At 35.9% G+C, this 25,686-nt stretch overlaps 1 protein-coding gene across 1 annotated transcript in view; it reads left to right on the forward strand.

Moving 5' to 3' along the window:
- LOC105230954 (uncharacterized) overlaps nt 1-25,686 on the forward strand; it is a 40,435-nt gene that overhangs the window by 7,591 nt on the left and 7,158 nt on the right. Inside the window, exon 2 of the mRNA XM_011212008.3 lies at nt 17,996-18,609. Within this exon, the coding sequence (XP_011210310.1) occupies nt 18,549-18,609 (61 nt within the window). The 5' untranslated portion in view covers nt 17,996-18,548. The remainder of the gene's footprint in view (nt 1-17,995; nt 18,610-25,686) is intronic.

A 25,686-nucleotide genomic window follows, 5' to 3' on the forward strand; every position in this document is an offset into this window, starting at 1 on the left:
TTTCCGCGGTGGAACGAATTCTTTGTGGACGATTCCACGGCTATCAAAAAAGGCAATAATCATCGTTTTCACCTTCGACTTGCTCATTGTGAGCTGGGGCACGACTGTGAGCACTATCACAATACACTCTTACAATTTTAGCATACGTTTCCGAAGCTGTTTTGCCCAATCTGGCGCAAAATTTTATCGCGACGCGTTGCTCTTGATTTTGTTTTTTCATTTTCGTGACGGCACTACAAACACACGTTTACTCAACTTGATGTATCAATAGAGAGGGGAGGGATGGCGGAAAAAGAAAACTTTAAGGCCACAGGTTTACAACAAGCGCGGCGATAAAATCAGTCTCATTACTTAAGTGTCAAACCTCGTTTGGTCAATACTTCCATCAGCCCTCATATACTTAATATAAAGATTTTTGAACTTCCGAGTGACTTTATACCGCATAAATCAGCCAATATGTAAGTTAATGAGAATTAAGGAGCGTGTTTTACTCATAAAAGTATATCTTTGTGTTTAAAGTAGAAAAATTTGAGCGAAACCTTGACCTAGCCCTCATATAACTAATATCAGGATCTTCGAACATGCGGCTGACTTTACTCTATATAATTGGTGATCGTATGTGAGATACCTTAACGAAACCCAGGAACATTTTTTAGTATGTGGGGTGATAAAAGTTAATAGATGAAATCGGGTTGATACTTCACCAACTCTCATACACTACATATAATGATTTTCGTTTTTCTAACAAACCTTATGCTGAATATGTAGGACAGTATATAAGTTGTACATAGTATATATATATATAAATTTTCTTGTATTCCAATCCTCTCGTTGACATTTTACACCTTAAGATATTTCCCTAGCTTTTATTCTTGCAAATTGCAAGAGTACAAAATGTTGGGTTGCATACGAACTTAGCTCTTCCTTACATGTTTAACATTTCCCTGGACCAATTAACACGACCCTGCGTTGCGATCAGCGAATTGTGTAGAATTCTACGTGAAAAAAGTTTTTCTACAATCAAATGTTTCTTCATATTGAATGCATGCTAGTCTCACTAATGCCTATAGTTGTCTCAGTCTCACAATAGGACGCATGACGATCTTGCAGTATCCGGAACAATAACTGATTTTAGACGACCTTCACGAAATTCGTCTTGGAGTGATCTACGATCTCGATAGAATTCACTATATCATCAATTAACACTGGTCCTTAATGGAGCTTCACCGTCAAAAATTCCTTTAAGTTCATCGATATAATCTTGACAAGCTAATCCACGTCGAAAGTTGTAAAAGATTATCGAATAATAATTGCACGTTTTCGTCTGTAGTACTACACGTTATACGAGATCTGCATGCTTATTGCATATATATATAAACATATTATGTACATAATTATTTTAAAAAACATTATAGCTTTTTGATGATATCTCCTTTTAATGCGTGCGCAGAAATGAAATATTGTATTTTGTTTTTTATTCTGACGGATGCTTCAGCGGCTTATTTTATTTGATTGACAAGTCGCTTGCATGATAAAATGGAGTGACATGTTTGCTTCATAAACTTTATATACATATTTTGTTCAAAGTAAGTATGCATTTTTTCGAAGCTTGACTCGATTTAAAGTCAACAGTTGTGTGTGGGTGCATGCAAATAAATCGTCGCATGCATGCATGAGCTTGCCCTTGGCTTTATGTAGCAGTAGCACTAATAGCCATGGCTTATCTCTGTAAGCTATATGAGCTTGCGACTACATGCTAGCCCACAAACTGCCCCCCACTAGACTACCGAAAGCGAATGCATGTATGTATGTCAGTTGCCGACACATACACAGGCGTATTTCACAAGACACACGGATATTCACTCAGCCTTCTTCACATAGCACTTTCTCCATTTTACGCAGGTTCAGCACTCACGCATTTACTGCCAAGCCAATAAAGGCCAGCAGAGATTAAATGCAGATAGAATGGATAAATCGTACGCACTAAAAATTCGCACATTCATATATATATATATATATATATATATATGTATATATGTATATATATGAGAATATTCACATCTTTATAGAATTGTGTTCGGGTATGTAGTTGCAGTTTGGGAAAGTTAGTTGTCATGCCTCATAGAAGTATTTAATTTGTATGCAGCTGTAAAGTAATTAAAACTGCAATTAAGGCTGTGCTGTAATGCATTGTCATGCATACCTACGTATGTATGTATGTGTAAGTGGGCATGAGTAAGCAATTTCTCATTACTGTCTTCTTATTGTTTATATGCATACCAAACTTCTCTTCGGTAATAAATTTCATTGCAATTGCTAATTATCGCATTAGGCCACAAGCATGATGGAAAATTCAATTAAAGATTAAATGAAGTTTGTCGCTTCAAATCATAGCCAATATCTAAATTATTGAGTCCGTTTATACTAAAAAATGTCACGACAAGCTATTTAAAAGCACCAAAGGAATACTATACATATGAGGAGCAGTGGAAAGTAACGGGTTTTTTAATAGGGACGCTACAAGAGAAGACCAATAAGGATAGCAACCGACGCCATATGGAAAAATATTCGATCCAACAATGAGTCAAAATTATTAAAATTTACTACCGAAATTCGGAGTCAGTGGCCACAACTTTAAGAGCGCTACGTACAATTTATGGTTGTCATAATTGTCCAGTCAGATCAACAATTGAGCATCTATTGGAAAAATTCTAATCCACAGACTCAGCACAAAATGATGCTGTGCCAGTGAGACATAAAAGTGCTCGTAGTGCCGAGAATATTGCTCCCGCTAGCTCATCAATTGAGGAAGACCCAAATGAGAGTCTCACATGTCGTTCTCAAGCGATGAGAATATCTATGACGACGTTGTGGCGAATTTTGCGAAAAGATCTCGGCTTGCACCCATACAAAATCAAACTGGCGCAAGAACTGAAGCCGCTTGACTACCAGATTCGTCGTATGTTCGTGAATAGGGTTAAGCAACAACTTGAAAATGGTCCGGATTTTCATCGAAAAATTATCTTCAGCGATGAGGCTCATTTCTGGCTGAATGGCTGGTCAGGCAGAAATCTACACGTACCCCATGAGTCACATTTGCATCAAGAAAAAATTACGGTTTGGTGTAGTTTATGGGCTGGCGCCCTCTTTGGGCCGTACTTCTTCCGTGATGAGGAAGACTTGCGTGTCACTTTGAATGGGAATCAATGATAACCAAATATTTTTGGCCCGAATTGGATGATATGGAATTGGACAATATGTGGATCCAACAGGTCGGTGAACGTGTTATCTCACGAAATGGCGCAGTAAATTGGTCGCCTCGGTCGTGCAATTTGATGCGTTAGATTATAAAAGTTAAAATTCGCTTTATCCGTAAAGATGACATTCTTTCAGTGCACGAAAGTCCAGTTTCCATGAATTTCGGGAATTTGGTATCGTTTTTGACGCATTTTGGCATTCAAAAACAATTTTTTTGCGGGATGTCTTCCTACAAGTCCGCATTTATCAATCTCCTATGCACAGAATATTAATTTATTTCGACGCTAGACTCATCCAAGAAATCCTTCCTGATGTCTGCCGAAGGTTTGAATCGTTTTTGCAACTTTCTTTAAAAATTGACAACAGATCAATTTCAGAATCCTGCTCTATCAGCAATTCGACGTATGGACAATTTCGTCCGCGATAGTGCTACAATTCTTCGCATAACAACAGCACCCATTTGCTTCGATCTTGGCATATTTTTTATATAAACACTTGTCACAAGTCAACTATTTCGCTTACGGATTTAATGCTGATGCAAATATATTCAAAACTGTTCTATTTAGGCAAAAAAAAACTATTAGCCGCTAAGAAGATGCATAATCAATTTAAGGAACTTTTAATAGGAATAATTTAACAGTCCGGTGTTTTTTTTTTTTGCCACAGCTATACAGTGGTTATGGTAGCTTGGTCACGGTATAACAAATATTGATAATATACCAATAAAAAATTCTTACTCGTATTGAAACCTTTCGTAGCGAGATAAAAATATATGTACAGAGCAGCCTTTGTCATTGAGGTCACTTAGAAATGCCACATTTCAACTTTCCCATGGCTGATGAGAATGTGCAAATAATCCATTTGTTAAAAGCATGCAACCTTCCACCGGAATCAAAGGATAGAATTCAATAATCTTTATTATAGGACTTAACAATATAGCAGCCAATACATTGATTTTCACATTTCTTTTTTTGATCGAATTAAAACTTAATAATTTATTACAATAGACATTGCAAATACCCAATAGACCCGACTGGCATTCAAATTGGGATGCTCGTGGCGACAACTTAAATCAATCTCTCCTCACACACAAAAGCGATGGGGCTCAGAAAAACACACAAACAAAGAGTTTGCAAGAGGACAGAGCTAATGGATATTGAACGTCGCTGTGCAAGGATCGAATGCGAAAGCCACTGCGGAGGTGGGAAACTGTTGATGGTGAGCGGTGAATTCGAGTAGATGACAAGAGCTTCAAGGTGATGAAGAGGCAGGCTGAATAAATAAGTCAACAAAAAGCGAAGGCGAACCACTATGCTAAAAATAGTCAAATTCGAAAAAGGAGAAGGACTGAATCGGAATGATAAAAGGCTTTTTGCCAACGCGGTTAGCGTGCTGTCTACGTGCGCGTTTAGCGACCGCAAAACACAGTTGCGCTGTTCGTCAGTGAATTCCCTACTGGGCAGACACCCGCTAATAAAGTCGATGAACGAACGAGCGGATGCACGCGCGGTTAGATGGATGGCTGCTAGTCGAGTGTACACAGTTTGTATGTATGTGGATATGCACGAGAGGTAGCGGCGCGCTTGTTTGGTTGAAAGCATGCTCGGTTAAACAGCTGTGTGAAGAGCAACGGTTGAGACATAAAAGCGCCATCAAAATTTAGACAATGACTCTTTCAAATCAAACCAATAAAACGTCAATCAAATAGCTCAGGAAAAAAGTACGCGAACCAAAATTCAGCGGATAAGCATGTGTAAACTGTAGAGACAGCGGTATTGCAAATGACGGGTAAACACTTAGATAAATGACCGAGCGGGTGTTAGATGATTGGGTCGGTCGTTTGGAACCTCACCCAACGCCTATTACACCCAGCAATCCTTTGTTCATTTGGAATATATTATGTATTTGTTCCTTTGATTGCAACATTTTATGGGTTACCCTAATGTGAGTACGTATACACATGCATAAGTACGCATAATGGTCGTAACTGTTCATATGGTACTGCTAGCGATATCATTTACCAAAAGCGATGGTTTTCAGCAAAATGCAAATGCTCGAAAAATAATAACAGCTGAATAATTTTTTTATCCGTTTTCAACATCCGAGTTGTTGTGTGCTCTTTACTTACCCACATCCACATTAGTGTGGGTCAAAAAACGAATGTTTTTTTGGATTGGTATTCCAGACCATTTGGAGACTTGTATATTTACAAACCGTTCCCACGACAGCCGGGTCTACGTATCCGGAACGGACTCGAATTTTTATCCGGCCAAGCACATTCAACTCGGCAGTATTCCGCGGCTACAACAACAACAACCATTTGTAGAGCACAATATTTTTACTACAAAACTATGAGATTTTCGATTGTTAATGATTTTTTTGTTCATTAAGTTATAAAATATATAATAAAAAAATTTTGACTTAAAATAATCAAATATTAAACGTTAATATCTTTCAAACAGTTAGGTTTAAGAAAAAATTGCAAGAGACCTAAATTTCCTAAAAATTCTATAAAAATAGATATGTATATTTTTCAAATAATTGAAGGCAAGTTTCGATTTTTCGTACCTGATAACAAGTAAAAAATAGAAAGCTGTTAGACGGAGGACCCGTTACAATTAAGAGCTCATATATGGAGTGATTTTTTTACAGGTGTCTAAGAACTTATATTTCCGAGCACCAGCGAAAAAAAAATTTTCGTTTTTTGGAGCCACCCTAATCCGCATACAGAAGCGTAAATTTGAACCGGTTTGCTGGTTGGTTAGCCACACATGTCCTGCGCGCAAATCGAATCAGTGACGTAGAACGCCAAAAGTTTTCGACCGCCCAACAAGGGATCGATGCACCCTGCGTTGTAGTGGGTTATTTTTGGGATATCGGTAACGCGAGTTGGCGCGGTGTACGTTGCTATGAGCTTGTAACTACGAACTATATTAGATTCTGGCAACAAAGCCTCGTTTGGCTTTGCATCTGTAATTCATTTCACAGTAATTTGAATTAATTTGAATTACTGTGAAATGAATTACAGATTCAACGCTTTGTGCTCCACCGAAACGGTTCTATCGTAAATTCAGTGCGTAATTGATGCATTACGCAGTATGCACAAGTCATATATACGCACATGTATGTATATATGTATGTACTTACATTTAATATTAAACTCGCAACTATATTTAGTATGATGCTGTGGACTTTGCTAAGTATAAAGGGCTTCTTAAGTTCGTCGCAAATAAGTGCGTGAGAGAAAATTGCGTTTCGCCAAAAGTTTCCACTTATGATCACAAACTATAAAAATAATCCACCCATCTGTGGTTAGCAATATTTTCTGACAGCTTACGATGATAACTTTTTCTTTGACTTTTGCTTACTTTTCACGACTTGGGTGCTCTTCGTGGATTTTTGCTTAAATGTTGGAAAAACTTTTGCGTTAGTAATCATAAAAAGTCGACTCATTAATTATGCAACACTAAAAATGGTAGCATCGTTTCTCACCATTTACACACTTCGATATCTTACCGCCAAAGACTCAACACAAAAACGTCTGTTTCTTAGAGACTGGCTTTGCAATATTCAAATTTTGCTTAAAGGTTGAGGGTTTTTACTATTGCCACGCGTCTAATTAATTGTTTACACATTGGCGCATTTTTGATTAGCTTCCCACACAAATTTTTAGAAAAAATAGCAATCGATGAGGAACCGAAGAGTGAAGTGTGAGTTATAATAACATAGTGCTAAGAGAATTTTAAATATTCTCCCTCAAATTATTTCAATTGAATGCGTTCTCTCGTTGTAATTAAAATGTTGAGCAAGCAAGTTTTGCTCATAATGGACTTTTCTATATATAAGTTCAGTGTATGTATGTATATGTATGTAACACGCACATTTAATTAAGAGTGTGCTAAGCTACCTATTTTGTCAAATAATCTATAGAATATATAGCAAACATATGTAGGCAGAGTTTGTCGATCTGCAACTGACAGAACATATTGTACTATTTAATAAAACAAAAAATTCGATTTTTTAGAATTCTCAAATTCACCTATAACCCTCAAAGAATCTTGGGCTCATCGTTATATGTATACTATACAATATATCTGCAACACTCATACGTCACGGTGTACTGCGATTTCTAAATCTAGATGAATAAAACTGAGATGCTTCGAAGCTATTTGCAACCATTTGGTTACCATATGCTTTTACAATTAATAATTATTAAATATTATATTACAATTGCCATTTTTTTAGCATATGTTTCATTAAATTTTCATGAAAATGCTAGAATTTCGCTTTTGCTTCCTGTAATTAAGTGCATATTACATTTACAAATGCATTTTTTGGACTCTCAACTACACATATAAACACAAATAAATACTGAATTTCACCAAGACAGGAAAAACGTTCATACCCTTTACAGGTGCTTTTCTTTTGACACAAAAGAGTACAAAAAGATCTGTTTTTTGATCGCTCAGTTTGTATGGCGGCTATATGCTATCGTACCCTGATCTGACCAATATGTTCGTATATTGTAACGTTTCCTTGGACAATAATCCATGTTAAATTTTGTGTAGATAGCTTGTCAAAGAAAAAAAATTTCTATACAAGATTTGGATTTTGAGCGTTCAGTTTGTATGGCAGCTATATGCTATAGTAGTTCAATATCGGCGGTTTCGACAAATGAGCTGCTTCTTGAGAAGAAATTGACGTGTGAAAAATTTCAGATCGATATCTCAAAAACTGAGGAAGTAGACCGCGTATATACAAACAAATGGACAAGGACCCAGCTTCCGACCGTTTATATTTACACTTCTCTTCCTCTTGGATACTGCAAATCCTTCTGGATGTTAGAAACGTTGTAAAAAAACATAATACTACTGTACCCAAAAATAAGGTGAAATTGTATTTGTTTTGAAAATTCTTTATTTATTGTTCCAAATCAATTTCATCCCCTTCAAAGTAATCCCCTCCCGATGCAATGCACTTATGCCAACGGATTTTCCAATCTTCGAAACACTGGTTGTAGTCACTTTCCGGAATGGCCTTCAGTTCCGTCTTCGCTGCGGCTTGAATCTCCTCTATCGTATGAAAACGGTGTCCCCGATTCATGACCTTCAACATGACCTTGATTTTTGAGCGACTTTGGCGCGATTTTTTTGGTCTCGGCTCTCTTTTGGCATGATATTCGCTCGATTGATCGGTTGTTTCGGGGTCGTAAGCATAGTTCCAAGTCTCATCGCCAGTTATAATGCATTTCATGACACCCTGGTAGTCGGAAAGCATCGTTTCACACACTTCAATGCGACGCCTTTTTCCAAAAAATTCAATGTTTTCGGTACCAGTCAAGAATTCACGCGCTTGAGGCCCAAACATCCTTCAAAATAGTATTGGCTGAGCCTTTCGATGTACCAACTTTATCAGCAAGGTCACTAATTGTTAATCGACGGTTTTTCAACACCAAATCTTTGATTTGTTGAACTTGAGCTTCGTCGGTTGAGGTTGATGATCGCCCTGGACGCTCTTCGTCTTCGACACGTTCACGGCCGGCTTGGAACTCACTATACCACTTGTAAACATTTTTTTAGACATAGCCTCATCACCAAAGGCTTTCTGCACCATCCTCAACGTATCCGCAGCAGAAAATTGATTCCGTAAACAAAATTTAATGCAAATTCTTTGCTCAACAAATTTCGACATCGCAAAAAGCGAAAAACTTACTTTTAGCAGCTCACAAAACGACACGTAACTCGAACACTAATGAATAATTTTGAAATTTACCAAAAATGCGACTGACAGTACTACCAACCTAAAAAAAAAAAATATTTTCAAAATCCTTCGACGCGCGCAGTTTAAATTCAAATGTCACCTTTTTTGGATACAGTAGTATAATCTATTTAGGGTATAAAAATGTCGTAATAAGTATATGCTATATACTTACTGAAGCAGAAATAATGAAAAGTTAATTAGGTACGTAATATCAGGGGATGTGCGAGGATGCAGAAAATAATAGTTTAATATTTAAATTTAAATACTTCAAAAAGTGTGCTAAAAAATAACGGGAATTTTCGTTTTTTGAAAAGAAAGATATTCTTAAAATGTATCCTTAATATTGTCGCTTTAAAAATAGTCTCCACTCGATATTATGCATTTATGTCAGGCTCTGTATTTTCCTCAGCCTTCTTAACTATGTCCTTTTGCTGTGCAATAACCATTTCTTAAACTTGAATGGATGCATTCTGCTAACAGCTTCTGTAAACTATTTTATGCTCTGTGATAATGCCGAGAAATTGATAATTGGTTATAAGGGATTTGTGGCGCAGCTCTGCAAATTAATTCTAACGTTTCAGGCTGTTAATTTCTACGAAAATTAGAGGAATATGTACCTAAAATGCATGCGAGAATTTTTTCAGATAATGCCCAGCTGAGGTTACTAGGAAGATTGCCTGTTTTAATTGCATATACAGGTATGTATGTAAATATATTAACTCAATTCTATGTAACGGTTGGATGAACACGCATGCAAATGAATTTCTCCCTTGACAACCTTCCAGTGTTCTAGTAATTGCTTTAATTGACATATTGGCCTTTTGCTTTTGTGCAATTTGTAGACATTTGCGTAATTTTTAAGACTGAAAAAATAATTGATTTTATACTTTTCTACGTTTCAATTTCAATTTCGAATTCGATCAATTGGAAAAGGCAATAAGACAAATCAAATAAGGCAAATGTTATGTGTGCTTGTTTTTCTTAGTTAACTGTCGTTTGTTGCAATAACCTGAATTTCAAATTGAATTGCTGATGTTAGTAGTGCCTTTGGCGATGCTTTTGTATAAAATTTAAGCAACAATTATTTACAAAGCTTTGCTTAATATGGCCGCATACAAAGACTATAATATATGATGTAGGCGAGAAAATCATATTTTAAAGTGTAAGATGCTCATATGCTCAACTAGAAGCATTGTCAGAAAAATGCATTTATTTTATTTAATTGTTCAACCAATATTTTACTATTGTTGGACCTTTTCTTTTCGGCACCGGAAGTCGTACTTTCTTAGAAGAAAATCAACGAAAATGAAACTTTATATTTTTTGTTTTTATTGGTATGTATGTATATACATGCATATATATAAATATCATACATGCATATGCACATAGGTATTGGCAATTATTCATGCAAATAAAATAACAGTCCTTTCGAATGAACTCAGCTTTGTGTTCATCATACGACCTGGCGTACACATTTTACGATCGGAAGCGAAATCTGTGCATGGATGCACGTAAATCAGTCAATCTTTTACAGTATACCATTCAAATGTGCAGTTATTCAAAAGAAAAAATTCAATCCGATGTCAATCAGGAATTTAAACATATATGCTCGTAGTCATGGCACGATTTTCGGGCAACATAAATTGCAAACATGCTTGAATTCAACTCCTAAATTTCCATACTTATATGCTTACATGCGTAAATAGCTCGTTTTTATTTCTTTCTGCATGAAGTGAAACATTTGCGCTTATGTACTTAAGCACATACACACACAGGAGATTGTAGGATTATTCAAAAGCGTAAGCATTTTTTTCGGTCGGTACTTTTGGGTTTGCCTTTGCAGCGATTTGTTTTTATTTGCACGCAAAATTGTTATTTTCATATTATGCTTAGTGCTTCGGTTGCTTCACTTGATTGGCTTAGGATACAAGTACAAACGAACCCAACACTTTAGGGCGTTATTTGTGGTATAAAACGGTCTAAATTTAGATTAGTGTGCAAAATAATAATATGTACAGTACATATTGCAACCCATTCCGGGTACTTCAAAAGAAATGCGTAAACAATTTTTTTAAGTTTTGAGGTAACTTTTTGAAACACTATTACTTATCGCCTAATCAAAATTGGAAGTGAATGATAAAAAAAAATGTTGAGGATTTTTTTTTAGACCCAGATATATTTAGACCCAGTGTATATTAAGTTTGCCATGCAGTTTGTAACACCTAGAAGAAAACGTCGGCGACCCTATAAAATGTATATATAAATAATCAGTGAGCCGATTTAGGCATATCCGTCTATCTGTCCGTTCGTCTGGCTGCCCGTCTATAGACAGTATATGCGAACAAGTCCCTCAATTTGAGAGATATTGATCTGTAATTTTGCATCCGCTATTTTCTCTGCAAGAAGTTGTTTACTTGTGGCAACCGCCGTTATCGGACCACTACCGCATATAGCCGCCATATAAAGTAATCGATCAAAGTCAAGTTTTTGTATATATTTCTATTTGGAAAAATTAACGTTTTCTCCAATTTTTTAATTAGCCACCCTAATGTTTGTAAATATGTGTGTTATTATTATTCGCGTACATATAAGCTCGCATATGGCACCCTTCAGCTCTATACGTATATTCTCCACAATCGTTTCGCTCATTTACTTTAACACACTCCATTTAGCCTTGTCTGCTTTCCTTTTGAAATGAATGCATACTTGCACGGTTTATATAATACTTAAATATACATATATATATGTACTGGTGTATTTATTTCACGTTTAAACCTTTGTTTTTCCTGTTGCATTTGCAAATTTCAAAAACACTACACCTTTTCATATTCGAACGCTTGTGATGTCAAATGGAAGCAAAATTAGCGTGAGTTAGTTTATTTTCACTGCTTCTATTATGAGTTTAAATTCTTCTTATGTACACATACGTAGGTAGCCTTTTATATTTCCGGATTTGGCGACCCTAGTGTTGCAACCTGGCAACTAACAACTATATTGCAAAGTTTGACATATTAAATTGCATACATACTCAGAACATTTTGACAAACGAGCGCTATTTGTGTTGTTTACAGTAACTTAAAATATTCATCTCGACCAAAAAATGGAAATAATCGTATTTTTTTACCTTCGACGTGGATTTTCTCAACAACAGTGCATCAATGAACTCGATCAACTTTGGCGATGAATTCTCATTAAGGACCAGTGTTTATCGATGGTATAGTGAATACAATCACATATTGCTCCGGAAGCTGTTGATGCTGTGATCTATCGTGGGATTGAGACAACTATAGACATTAGTGTATGCCCAACATTCTATTTTGGACGAGCATTTGTTTGAAAAAAAATTGTTTCATGTGATCGTTGATCGCTCAAAACGGCTCGTGTCGATTGGTCGAGAGAAATGTTAAAAACATATAAACATGTCTATGACAACGTGACAGATGATGAATAATGGATTTATACGAATTAGTCCAAGATAAAGAGCAATTGAGTGTATGGGTGTTTCAAAATGAGCGGAATCTAACAAAAACTATTCGACTACGAAGCACTTCCAAGCAAATGGTAACTTGTTTTTTGTGAAAACTGAGCAACTCGCTACCACTAGAACATTACACAACAGTGAATTCTGGGTGGTATAAAACCTGGCATAAAGCCAGTTGTTTTTCAAGAAATCGAGAAAGCCAATCACAGATGTCGGATCACTCTTCATCACGACAATGCGAGCACTCACACATCGACTGAAACAATTGCATTTTTGAGTACTTAAAACATCCATTTGATGAGTCTTCCGACGTATAGTCTTGACTTAGCACCGAATAATTTCTTTTTATTCTCGTACGAAAAAAAGTAAACTAAGAGGTCAACGTTATTCGATACCTGAAGAGGCGGTGTGATGCGTTTAAAACGCATGTTTTGGAGATGTCTCAATCAGAGTGGCAAAGGAGTTTCGACAATTGCTTCAAATGAAGCAAAAGTCTACAGATCTCAATGAACGATATTTTGAAAAACAATAAAGCAATTTTCGATGATTAATATTTGTTTTTCTACTCTACTCTAATACGAAAATAATAAAAGGCAACCTTCGTACCTATATACATATGTAAAGATATTCATTCGATCGAAAAACAATATGAAAATGGCATGAATACAGAATATCTCGTGTTTTTATTATTTCCTTTTGGTTTCGACTCATTTCACTCGCTTTAGTAATTTTAATCAGTTTAAGAGTACCAAAACAAAGAAAACAGTATATGTACATATGTATGGGTAATGTAGGGGTAAGGTGTATGGGTAATTTTATTGTTATTGAACTCTTTTTGCGAAAACTCGTTGCACTTCTCTCAGTTCCGCTAATGTAATGAATTATTTTTGTTTAAGTAGAGCATCTTAACCGTTGGTTCCTTTACGCTTGACTCATCACACAACCATACAGGGATACATACACTCATATATACGGACAAATTGGTTCAGCCATTCGTCGTCATGGCGGCCATAAATTCATTTGATGTCTGTGCATTTTAAATATTTGCACACAAACATATGTATGTATGTATGTATTTCAAAAAAATGCTTTCCTTCGTACGCCAAACAATTTGCGGACTTCATTTACGAAGTACGAGCACGAGTGAACGCACAACATACCATTGGAAGGTAAGCAGAAATTTCTCAATAAACTCGTTTTTATTCAGTTGTTCTCACTAATCAGATTACATTCAAAATGACAAAACAAATTACGAGGCAAGTGCAAATAAAGAGCGCAAATAAAAAAACTTCATATTTATATCTTCTATGTCTATTCGCATTTCTCCAAGGACATGTCGCAGATATATCGCAAAGAAACTGCAAATATGCGAGTTCAAAAATATGTTTTCCACTAGACCCATTCTCACCTAAATTGTTAAGTTCCAGCTGTGTACCCGTTCTGTGGTTCTGTTATAAAATTTGTCTTTAATACGCATCTTTTTATACCCTGAATAGAGAATATTAGGTTGCCACGATGTTTGTAACACCCAAAAGGAAATATCGGAGAAAGTTAGCGTGACCAACTAAGTCGATTTAACCATGTTTGCATGTTTATCCTGCTGTCCGTCTCTATACAAACGAACTAGTCCCTCCGTTTTTGAGATATCGAACTGACATTTTGCTCATTTTACTCACCAAGAAGCTGCTCAATTGTCGAAACCACCGATATCGAAGCACTATACCATATAGCTGCCGTACAAACTTAACAATCGGAAGCAAGTACTTATATGGGAAAACTTTTTTATTTGAGGAGATATATTGACGAAATTGAGCTTTTATCTAAGACAATAAGGCAATATCCGAAGGAATGGTTCAGATCAGATCACTGTAAGGTATAGCTGTCATAAAAACTGAACGATCGGAATCAAGTGCTTGTACGGGTATCTTCAAGAAATTTGGTATCTATTATTGTTCAAGGCAACGGTGGAATGTTCGAAAAAATTGTTCATATCGATTCACTATGGCCGACCGATCAAAGTTCTTGTAAGGAATCTTTTGTTTTTGTGAGGGGTATTATATGTAACTTCGGTGCAAGCGAAGTTAACCTTTTTTCTTATTTCCATTGAAATTACAACAATGACAGTCAAACCAATTTCTTATCTTATTTTGTCTGGCGCACAATAGTTTCATACTTCTTTCTTTGCTTTTGACTCTTCTCTGTACTATTTCTCTAATAATTTTATTGCCCCTCAGCCATTGAAAGTGTTCATTGCGTTTCATTAAATTCTTTATGTCAGCAGTTTGCTCATTTTTGACAATGCACGCATTAAAATAAAGGATTTCGCTCACGATTGACACTTAAAATTTAAATAGAGCTTACCGCTATGCGAATTGAGCGCTGAATTTTATTCAGTTAGTTTGTGAGTGCCAATTCATGCTACCACTTGAAATACATAAGTTCATATGCACACACTTACTTGCATACTTAAGTATGTATTTAAATGCCTTACACCCGCGAAATGGTTCGGTCTTTTGTCGAAATGTGAGTAATGGCTGATTCGCATTGAACTTTTCCTCGCTTTGCTTCAGACGTTTGCTTTGACAGAAGAGTTGGATGTATGCTTTTGTATGAGTTCATTCATATTGAAGCGAAAGAAGATTTTCGAACTTCTGGGTGACTTTATACTGCATATATCGGTCAATATGTAAGTTAACTTAATTATATTGAGAAAGCGTGTCTTCTTATAACGGTGCATATTTGTGCTTAGAACGAATAAAATCGGGTGAAAACTCGCCCCAGACCGTATATAATTAACAGGCCTTATGTACCTGAATGTACTTTCCTTGCTTTAATCGGTTTCGGTTAGCTCTTCCTTACTTGTTATTAATGAGTAACACGAAAAGCAAAACGTTCATTCTGACAAACCCAATCAAACTTGATGGTTAAAATGTGATTTTTGGTCAAATAATCTTCCTTCGAATGTTCGATTCTGAGCAATTTTTGGTCGTCAATCAATTTGTGCGGAACAAACCGTGCACACACCATTCGTGAGCCCAAATGTTGGGTCAAAATGCTATAAATCGATGTTTTCGAGAGCTTCGAATCCTTTTCCATAAATTTCAATGATGATTTCGGCTGATTTTTGATGAATTCACGCATAGTTTCGATAGAATTTCCGGTGATCACGGATTTTGATTGGCCCACATGTTGGTCGTCATTTATGTTCTCACGACCACTTTGAAAACGTTGAAACCACTCGTGCACTCTGCTAAGGGATAGGCAATCATCGCCATAAACTTGTGTCATCAATTGAAACGTTTCGGTAAAAGTGTTAGCAATTTTAAAATAAAATTTAATGTTGGTTCTTTGTTCGAAGCTCATTTTCGCACCGATAACACAAACATATTTACACTTAAAACGCAATAACTTCACTTCCAATCAATGAAATGTCATGAAATTCTCACTGGACAATCGATAAAGATAGCAGATTCTAACGCAACAGTCGACATAGAGATGGCGCCACCAGGGGTGCTAGATTCAAAAAGTCCTGTTTACTTTGGAACGGACCTTGTATAATTTCAAAGATGCTATATATTATTGTGAAATTTTCGAAGGAAAAGATTCATGACAGATTCGAAAAAAGGTGCTTCCGCGTTAACAGCAGAACTTATTACAGAGTCAACCGAAGTAAAAAGGAAAAATAAGTATTTTAATTAACACCATGAAATAGCTATTGGGCAAAGGAAAAAGTGTAAAAAGTATTTTTGGCAGACATTAAAAAATGCAAATGTTGGTAGAAATTTCTCGAAGTTTTCTTTAAAATAGCTGCTTTTTAATTGTTCTTTGTTCAAAACCTTGCAAAGAGGTCTCGAAGAGGTCTGATTAAAATCGGTTGTGTAGTTCTTGACAGCCGAACTTGAAAACACTTTTTCGAGAAAAACGCGTTTAAAGTTTTAGGTGACACATAGCTAACCTCGATGACGAAACTTTTCAAGGTCGCATCTTCGAACCTGAATTTATGTTAAACCAATAAATTTATATTTCGTTATAACATATTGTGTATATTTGTATAAAAATCTCTTTATTGCTAAAAACTTTTTGTTGCTTGACTTGTTAATCGGTGATTGATTGTTGCATTGCATACATACGTACGTTGTTATTATGAAACGATTTCAGGCGAAATTCTCCTTTGTATAAAAGTATAAGCCATGTTTTCGACGAATTTTGAAACATTTGTAAATAATAATTCTGGCACTGACGCCGCAAATCATAAACCACAACTAGAGGCCGCAGTTGTTCAAAAACAGGGGTTAACGTAACACCATTCGTGACTATTATTAACCATCCTATCATTAACCAAAGAACTCTCGAATTTTTTCATTATCAACATCCTCGAAAACGCATATATTTAAATCCTAGGAAATAAATTGTTTATTCCCACTTAAATTCATACATATTTGTTGCTCATACTGATTATGAGTTAAAAGATCTGGCCGTAATTTCCTTTTCAAGAGTCCATTAAACAAAGTGTAAAAATCTTACTCCACGAAGGCAGACAAAGGAAAAACGTCTGTGGTCAGTCATTTGTAATTTTATGCGCCACATTAGTGCTGTAAAAGTAGAAGTACTTAAGTGCACACATACCAAGCTATTACAGGCTTTAAGTACAAAGAGTAGGAACATACGTATGTACCTATGTTTCGAAAGCGCTTTCCTTTATAGAACAGGCGATAAAGCAGAACACATAAAATCCGTATGGAGAATTAAAATGCGTTGGCGAAAAAATGGAACAAACAAAGTCATCAGCAGCGATGCAAGAGAAAGGCCAAACTAATGACCATAATCAAGAATGAAATATATCCCATAATAAAGTATGTAGATAGGCTTATTATTCATTAATAAGAACATCTTAGCAATTCATACTCGAATGTCAACTTAATTATAGCGCAAAAAGGCGCAGAAGTAACTGCATTGGCGTCAAAAAACCAAGCACAAATTGCCATGCTTACAACATGTTTTTAGTTATATGAGTATGTGCATATCCTGACTAAATCTTTAGCAAATCTTGCTGAATTCCGAACAAACAATATGTCCGCAAGAAGTTGAACAGGCTTTGTCATAACAAAATTTATTCTTTGAGCACATTTGAGAACAGTAATGGCTAAGAAATTAGTTTAGTAAACGACTTTTCCTAAAGAAATCAAAATGAGAACCCGAAAAACAGTCTGTTAGGGTCTTGAGTAAGTCTCTTTTTTGCTAAGCAAAAATTGAGGAAAATTTACATACATAGTTCATGGTATATGGTTAGTAACCACATGTAAATCACAAATACTTAGAATTAGTATTATAGTACATTAGTTCGCTCATCACTTTGTTGTTTCAATGAAGAGTATTAGGGTTTACGTATTGGTAAACTTTTATTCTTTTCTACAATTTATGACCAAGTTTTATTTCATATGACTATCGCTGCCATGGAGTTCATTAGTTTTCGTCTATTCTATCTATTTTCGACAGGCAAAGTCAAACCATAAGATGAAGCAACAACAATTCACAAAGATCACAATAAAAGCGCTTGTTAGCTCATAATCAAGGAGAACCATATAGTTACAAACGTTTTCACGGAACAGCAGCAACAGAATCTAAGCAGCTAACACTAAATAGGGAAGCAGCAAAGGCGGTAAGAAGAGGGTGGTACAACTATTTGCAAAGGCCACGGGGAGCACAACGCTTGGCAGCTCAGCAACGGCGAAAATAGCTTTCAACTACAGCAGCGCTGTCGACTTCTTAAAGGCACATTGTCAGCGTAGTCTCGTCAATCACAACGTAAGCACAAAGCCAACAACAACAACAACACAAACTATACATCTATTAACTACTGAGTGAGGCTAGAAAATAAACGCTCTTCCCACAGTTGTCAGCTGTCACCGTTGGCAAACAGAGGAGTCATAACCGTTAGCTCGCCGGTCCGCTAACGCCTCTACTCCATAAATTCATTTGGCTGCATTGGCTTAGCCACACACTACTCTGTTTCATTTCGTTTTTGGTCGTACGAAATATTGCACAAAAAATGCCTGTGGGTGGGCGCACAGCCGGCAAATACGGATATTCCGACAGCAGCTACTACAGTGGTAAGTTCATAATTTTATTCAGGGCCAACAGCTCATACACGAACTAAGCTTTCGGCTACATGTACCACTACCCATAGCATACCGAACAGATTAATAACAGAAAATGAGAACTCCCAGCGCCATCCGATCTGCCTTTGAACCCGCCCACTTACATATGATACAGCGTCCTTTCTGTATAACACTCATGTATACATGTAGACGAATAAATGTGGATACATACATACATATGTAGTTGGTGCTTTGACACATTTCCTTGTCACCGAGAGGCAACGGGGTACCAGCGTATCGAAACAGGAGTGTGAACATTAAACTCTCAGCAGCATCAAACAAAAGCAGAAAGTACAAACAAAACAAGTAAAGAAGGGCTAAGTTCGCGTGTAACCGATCAATTCATATCTCTCATCACTTGCATAAAACAAAGACAGGGAAATTCCTTCAGGTGTTCATTTATATTGAAAACTTTCATTGAAATTGGTAAAGTAGGTGCGGAGTTATGTGATTTTACATAAAGGTGGACGGAGTCACGTCCATTGTTCACGTCGAAATAATTAGTTTGTGAATATTTGGTTGATATAGTTTGAATGGTAAGAGGAATATGTACATAAAACCTATTAGGGGACGAGACCACGCCCACTTTTAAGCCACCGTTTTGTATCTTAATTTTTGTCTAAATTATGGTAATACATAGGTTTCTGATTAACGCCGTTTTGTGGGCATGGCAGTGGTTCCATTACGCTTATCTACAAACTCTTCACAGCTTACACGGGTAGACGGACAGACAGTCACCCGAATTTCAACCCCGCTTTTCATGTACATATATAACTCCATATCTGTCTCGCTTAGTTTAAGTTAAGTAAACCAAACTATTATACTCTGCAGCAAAATGTTGCAGTTGTATAAAAAATCAATGACTTCTGCGCAAAAGGGCTAAAATATGGTAGTAAACAAGCGTGGAGAAATCTCAGCGCTTTGGGTTTAATACAAATGGCCAACATGCTCCCGCTGCTTATTTATACTCACATACGCTCACATGCTAGGAGAACAAAAGCGCATTGACAGTTGCTCAATGACCGAATTCAATGAACCGAAAAAGTGCTAATATTTCACGCTTTCGCCCAGCGCATTCACCATTTGACTTTTGTAGCATAAATTCACGCTCGTACCCACACTTACGATTTACTCTTATTATTCATTTATTATATGTACAATCATCAGTCTTTTCGTTTTCGTTTAACGCTCTCAATGACACGCGACATATTATATAATATAATGCTCGCGTTGTTTAGCGAAGTATGTGTGCAATAAAACCACTTCTGCTTGACCTTCATTACGGCTCCCCCCACCTAGCTATTTTCGACGAATTTCAAGCTTTGAACTCTCATTCATTCTAGGACAATACAAGATTTGACACCGGAATGAGGTCAATGCAAAAGCTTTTTCACAAGTAATGTCCCACTTAATGGTATTTTAAAGTATTATATTATGATATATGGAACTCGCAGATTAAAATAACATCTAAATAGATTTAAGAAGTATATACAAATCTAAGCTCTATGACAGTGACAAAGAAATCATTAATTAAGATTTCCTACTTTTTTCACGATTTTTAAGAACTTGATTTATTGAATATTTCTGGTTTGCAAATCGCAGTTTTTGGGATACGCGGCGCAAGCCTTACTCTCTGTGTATTATGATTGAAATAAAACTCGGTGCACAACTTGGACTGGACTCTGGAGGTTTGGTAAGAAGGCTGGAAAGTATAGTAGAACTCCACTCTCTATTATCAATTTTCGGTTTGGCTACTGATTGTTTGAAAATTATAAACAAAAAGCAGTTTTTCGAAGCCGAAGCTGGAGAATACGGTGGATGGAACTGCTGTGCAGCCTCATTTTTGTTTATCTTGGTAAAATGCCGTCGTTTTATCTACATATTAATAAGGCATAATAAGATCGTTATGACCTTTTCTAGTTAGGAGATGCAAATCATACCTTGTGAATTCTAAAATTCGGTGGCTAACACCTTTTCTACAGAGAGGTCTTCGCCTTACATTGCCGAGTAAAATCTAGTGTTTAATTGTTCTCAGTTGTGTATCAGTGGATCCATGTTCTTTGGACAGTGATGAAACGACGCAGAAGTTCAAACCTTGCCGTGAAATGGTTTCACTATTCTTCTAGCTGTACCTACGGAGTAAGCAAACTGGACACCCATCTAGCTGAAGACTTCCTCATGCCCAACAAATCCTGCAGGATATGAACCACGCAATTTTTTGAGATGCTTACAGACACAGATATTTTCTCGCGAAATTTCAATCGCTTCTCATGATCATGGTAGCTATTTTTGTGGACACCTGGGCGTGGCTAATCAAAAATCGTCATGCAACCACGTTGAGATTTATTTAACCAAGTTCTGATGATTGCTATTGAAGGAAAGAATCACCGTATAAATATGGCAGTTATGCGTTCTTCGATTTTAATGATAGATTTTCCTTCATAAGAGAATCGAATCCCAGACTTATATTGCTCCTATACTCTTTTCTAAAATTTGCGGACAAGCCCACTTTCGAAATTGATCAAAACAAAACTGTGCTGAAATGTTGGCATTATTACGCGATGATAAATTCACCTTGGATATCTTCCTTATGCGTACTATACAAAAGAGCCATAAGGTGGATGTTTCATCTGCTTGCAAGCACTTATGTATAATTAGCTTCAGATGTGCAGCACAAGTACACAGAGGCGACATGTACCAATTTACTTTTTAATGGCTCCCTTGTAAAGACTTTTATTACTTAGTAAATTTGAAAGACATAGTTCCATTGGCTGCGAGAACTTTTCTCTATTGTTTTCGCTCAATTTACAAGTTTCGCTGCATCTAAATGCACTTCATGGTAAATGGGAATGATATATGACAAAAGTTCATATTTTATTTACTCATTTACTTATTTGAATTGTAATCTAAACGACAAAAGTTTAACACTTACATATGTATATACATACATACATGCTTGGCATTTCACCGATTACTACTCGTGAAAGAATGCAGGAACAAAGGTTAGTGAAGTGACCGAAGTGGCCAAAGTGGTCGAAGGTGTTGAAAGCAGATGAAGCGAAATACAAGCACACTTAAACCCTGTTATTGGGTACGTGCTAGTAATTTGCGATGTCGATTGCAGAGCTTTGCAGAGTGCACTGAAGAGCGTTGAAACTGACAAGCTGAATAAATTTCAAGGGGAGTTTCGGTGGCAGCTTCCAGCGCGACATTCGTTGATGAACGTCACCATTTACTTTCCAAAAAATTCTTTTTTCCTTTTTAATATATATTGCAGGTGCATATGCTATAATGAATTAACGGCAACAGTCAACTATATGGAGTAAATAATATATTTTAATGTTGCACCACTCATATGAATCGGAGGTGAAACCTTATAGACGCATTATTTCAAAAAAAAAAACTGGACAAAAATATTAAGGACTATGATAACAAAGTATAAATAATATCATAGATATTTAGTACCTGGTAGTGAATCCTTTGTTGTTCAAACAACCTTCAAGCGCTTAGGCATGAAACTCACCAAGTTTTCGTATACTTCCAATTCAATAGAGTTTCATGATTTTAATAAAGCAATCTTTAGCGCATACAGCGTGTTAAATTTGGTTGGTTGGCACTCAGTACTGGCGTTTGTACAACTTTGAGGCAGTTATAGACCAACCAAAGTTTTGTAAGACTCAACGTGTTTTAGGGATCAACCAATTTTCACAATTTCCTTCATATTTTCTGTTAAAACGTTAATGCATCCAAACTTTTTCAGAATTTTATCTACTACAGTAAATTTAATAAAAATAAGTTTTAATAAAATCCAGTGAAAAATAATAATTTCAGAGTTTATAAAGTAGTAAATTACGGTTTTCAAAAATTTCTTCTGGAAATTCTGTCATGTAATACTTGTATGTGAAGTATTACGTACAATGTTTAAGCATCATAGATGGTAAATATCATTTTGGTTTCGTAAAACAATTTTCAGTTCTTTCGAAGAACCTTGCTTAATTTCTTATAATACACATCGATCTTCTCGGTCATTTAACATCTTGTTCTGACTCCCTCTGATTTTAGCGAACAACCTTAAATCAACCACGTAACTTAGAAATAATATCAAGAACTGTAGATTTGTTCTTTCCAACAAATTCGGCGATTTCTCTTACAGTTTTGCTTTCAAAATTGAGTTTTGTAATAAAGTGCCGAAGTTCTGAAAAGGATTGCATTGCGGTCGGAGCCTCTTTTGCAGTTTCTAATGATGTTTTCTGCCCTTGATCTCAAATAAATACAAGCACTTAATTCCGATCGATCTGTTTGTATGGCAGCTCTATGCTATGGTAGTCCGACATCAGTTCCGTTCCGACAAATTAGCAGCTTCTTGGTAAGAAAGGGGTGGGTGCAAAATTTAAGATCACTATCTCAAAAAGTACGTTTGTACAGTGACGGACATGTCTAAATCGACTTAACTGGTCACGCTAATCAGTTATATATAAACTTTATAGGGTCTCCGATATTTCCTTTTGGATGTTACAAACATTGTGGCAAACATTGTGGCCCTGTACATTAGTACATATACAAAACGCAATCCAAGAATCCCAACATTTTGCAGCAAATTCCGACAAAATAACGATTTTTTACGTTCATATTGGCTTTGTCCGATTATTTGTTATACTTGTATATACTTTATATATAGTATATACATAGGTACATTTTACAATTTTTGTCCGTTTGCATGACTTTTTTCCCAAAGCGCTTACTGGAACTCCAATGCAAGGCGCTATGTTTGACAAGAGGTGGAAAATGCAATAAAGATTTTCGTGGAAAGCTATTTGCAGGCATATTTACACATGTCAATATACAAAAATTTTAACAAAGGTTCGAGGGGTGAGAGCACATTATTTGTCATATTGAAAATATTTTTACTTATATTGTTATTTTCATAAATAACGTTTCGAGCTATTAAGTTTCGTATTTCATTAAATTCATATTAAGTTTACGTTATGTAAAAGGTCTGAACAAAAACTATTGTTATACAGCATTTAATACGGCTCTACAGGCTATTAAATGTCAGAAACACAGAATAGTGAAATGTAATGACAAAAAGAAAGGAAGTCATGGGAGCATTGGAGATTAAATTCAAGCATTCTGTCAGCAATTGGACCCGCAGTGGGTGTAAAAATGATCTGATATATATTAAATAATGTACGGAGAAAAGTATTTTAGATCAGTTAATGAAAAAATATTTTTTGACCAAAATGAAAAGTCTAAAATTTTCTGATCCCATGTGTCTAAAAAACATTATTTAATGATGTCTGAAAATTGACGCAAGCGAGCCGCGTAAGGCACACTGTGAAACATATTACACTATTCAGTTTCTGCTACAAAACTTCTGAGATCATAAAAAGTTGACATGGACTGACAACCTACAACTTAAAGTTTGGTGCGCCTTACTTCCTTTTTCTGAAAATCAAAATTTGCGCGGAAATATACCGCACTGACAGAAATTTTGCAATCAATACGTCTCGTCCTCCCGATTCTTGGCTTCGGATCAAAATTCAGCCGAACTCTATAATAAATTTGCCTAAATTTTAACAATCTATTTTATGTTCGTGTGAAGTTTACACCGCCAAAGTTTTTTTCTGGCAAATTTTACCGTGGAAACGCAGTTAGTAACTAGTTCATTAAAATTTTGTATTTCCAATGGAATCACAGAATAGTTGAAAATATTACAGAATTGTTTGAGTGTGACTACTTTATTACGAACTCAAGTATACATAAAGCATCCCATGAAGATCGTAAAGTCATCGAAAACTTGTCTCGTGGAGTCGTCCACAGGTGCTTGGATAATGATGATAACATCGAAAAAGTTAAAGAATCGGTGAGATAGTAGAGGATTCCAACATTTCCTATGTATCAACTCAACCATATTGATTAATGCTTTGAACATGTCAATGGTAGACCCGTACATTTCCACCAGCCTTGGCTCCCTGTGACTTTAGTCTATTTTTGAAACAGGAAAATCCATTTCGAGGAACACGCCATAAGTCCATTGACTCAACTTCACATGAACACACGAGTAAAAGACCAATCCAGGTCCAATTTATTCTTGAGGTATATCGATTAATTTTGCATGAACTACCCTAGCAGACTCTTTTGCAAAATTCACGTCTGTATTTATTGAAAGCAATGTGTTCGTCATAAATACTTATTCAGCAAGAAAAGATATAATGGGAATATAAAGTGATAAAACATGTTACTTTCAACGCAAATGAAGTACGTTACATTTCCATTCATAGCTTTTGAGGCAGGCATGCTGGTGCCAGGTTATATTGACATTGTATTTTTTCATATGTGTATGTATATAAGAGCGGGTAAAATTCATTGAGATAGATATAGGGTTATATATATTACAAAAAAAATATGAGTTCGTAAATTGGTGTATTCCTACCACAGCCATTAACCGAAAACCTAAAAAGTTTCATAAAAATCGGTAGCTCGAAACCGGTTTAAGACACATAGTCCGCTAGCCAAAATTGTTCAGAATGATCCGTAGAACATTTCCCGTATACCGATTTCTTCGTTTTTTTTGTCTTTCTGTAAATCGACCCCACTCTATTGTATATACATAATTTTTTTTACGACCTCTATGGACGAGTATATTTTATGGCTAAAGCGACGAACTTGAAAAAGTTTTATTATTATATATTATAATTACTAATTAAACAGAGGTCTTAATCTCTGAATATTTGGCATGGAGCATTTTTCAAGGTGGTGTGAGGTATGATATTCGAAGACATTTTCCTGATCGAACTAATATAGCACTGCCTTACAAACTGAAAGATCAAAATTTCTGGTATGACTTCTTAATTAGTTATGGTTATCCGAACTTCATAACAGCCGAAGTTAACATTTTTGCCTGTTTTATATTGACTTATTGAAAGAAAATGTAAGATAATTTCAACGCAATCTGAAAAAGCATCATGATAGCAATCTTTTTCAAACGTTAAAAATCAACGTTTCTAGAGCCAGACTATATGCTTGTCA

The sequence above is a fragment of the Bactrocera dorsalis genome, chromosome 2 (genome assembly GCF_023373825.1).
Source record: "Bactrocera dorsalis isolate Fly_Bdor chromosome 2, ASM2337382v1, whole genome shotgun sequence".
NCBI lineage: Eukaryota > Metazoa > Arthropoda > Insecta > Diptera > Tephritidae > Bactrocera > Bactrocera dorsalis.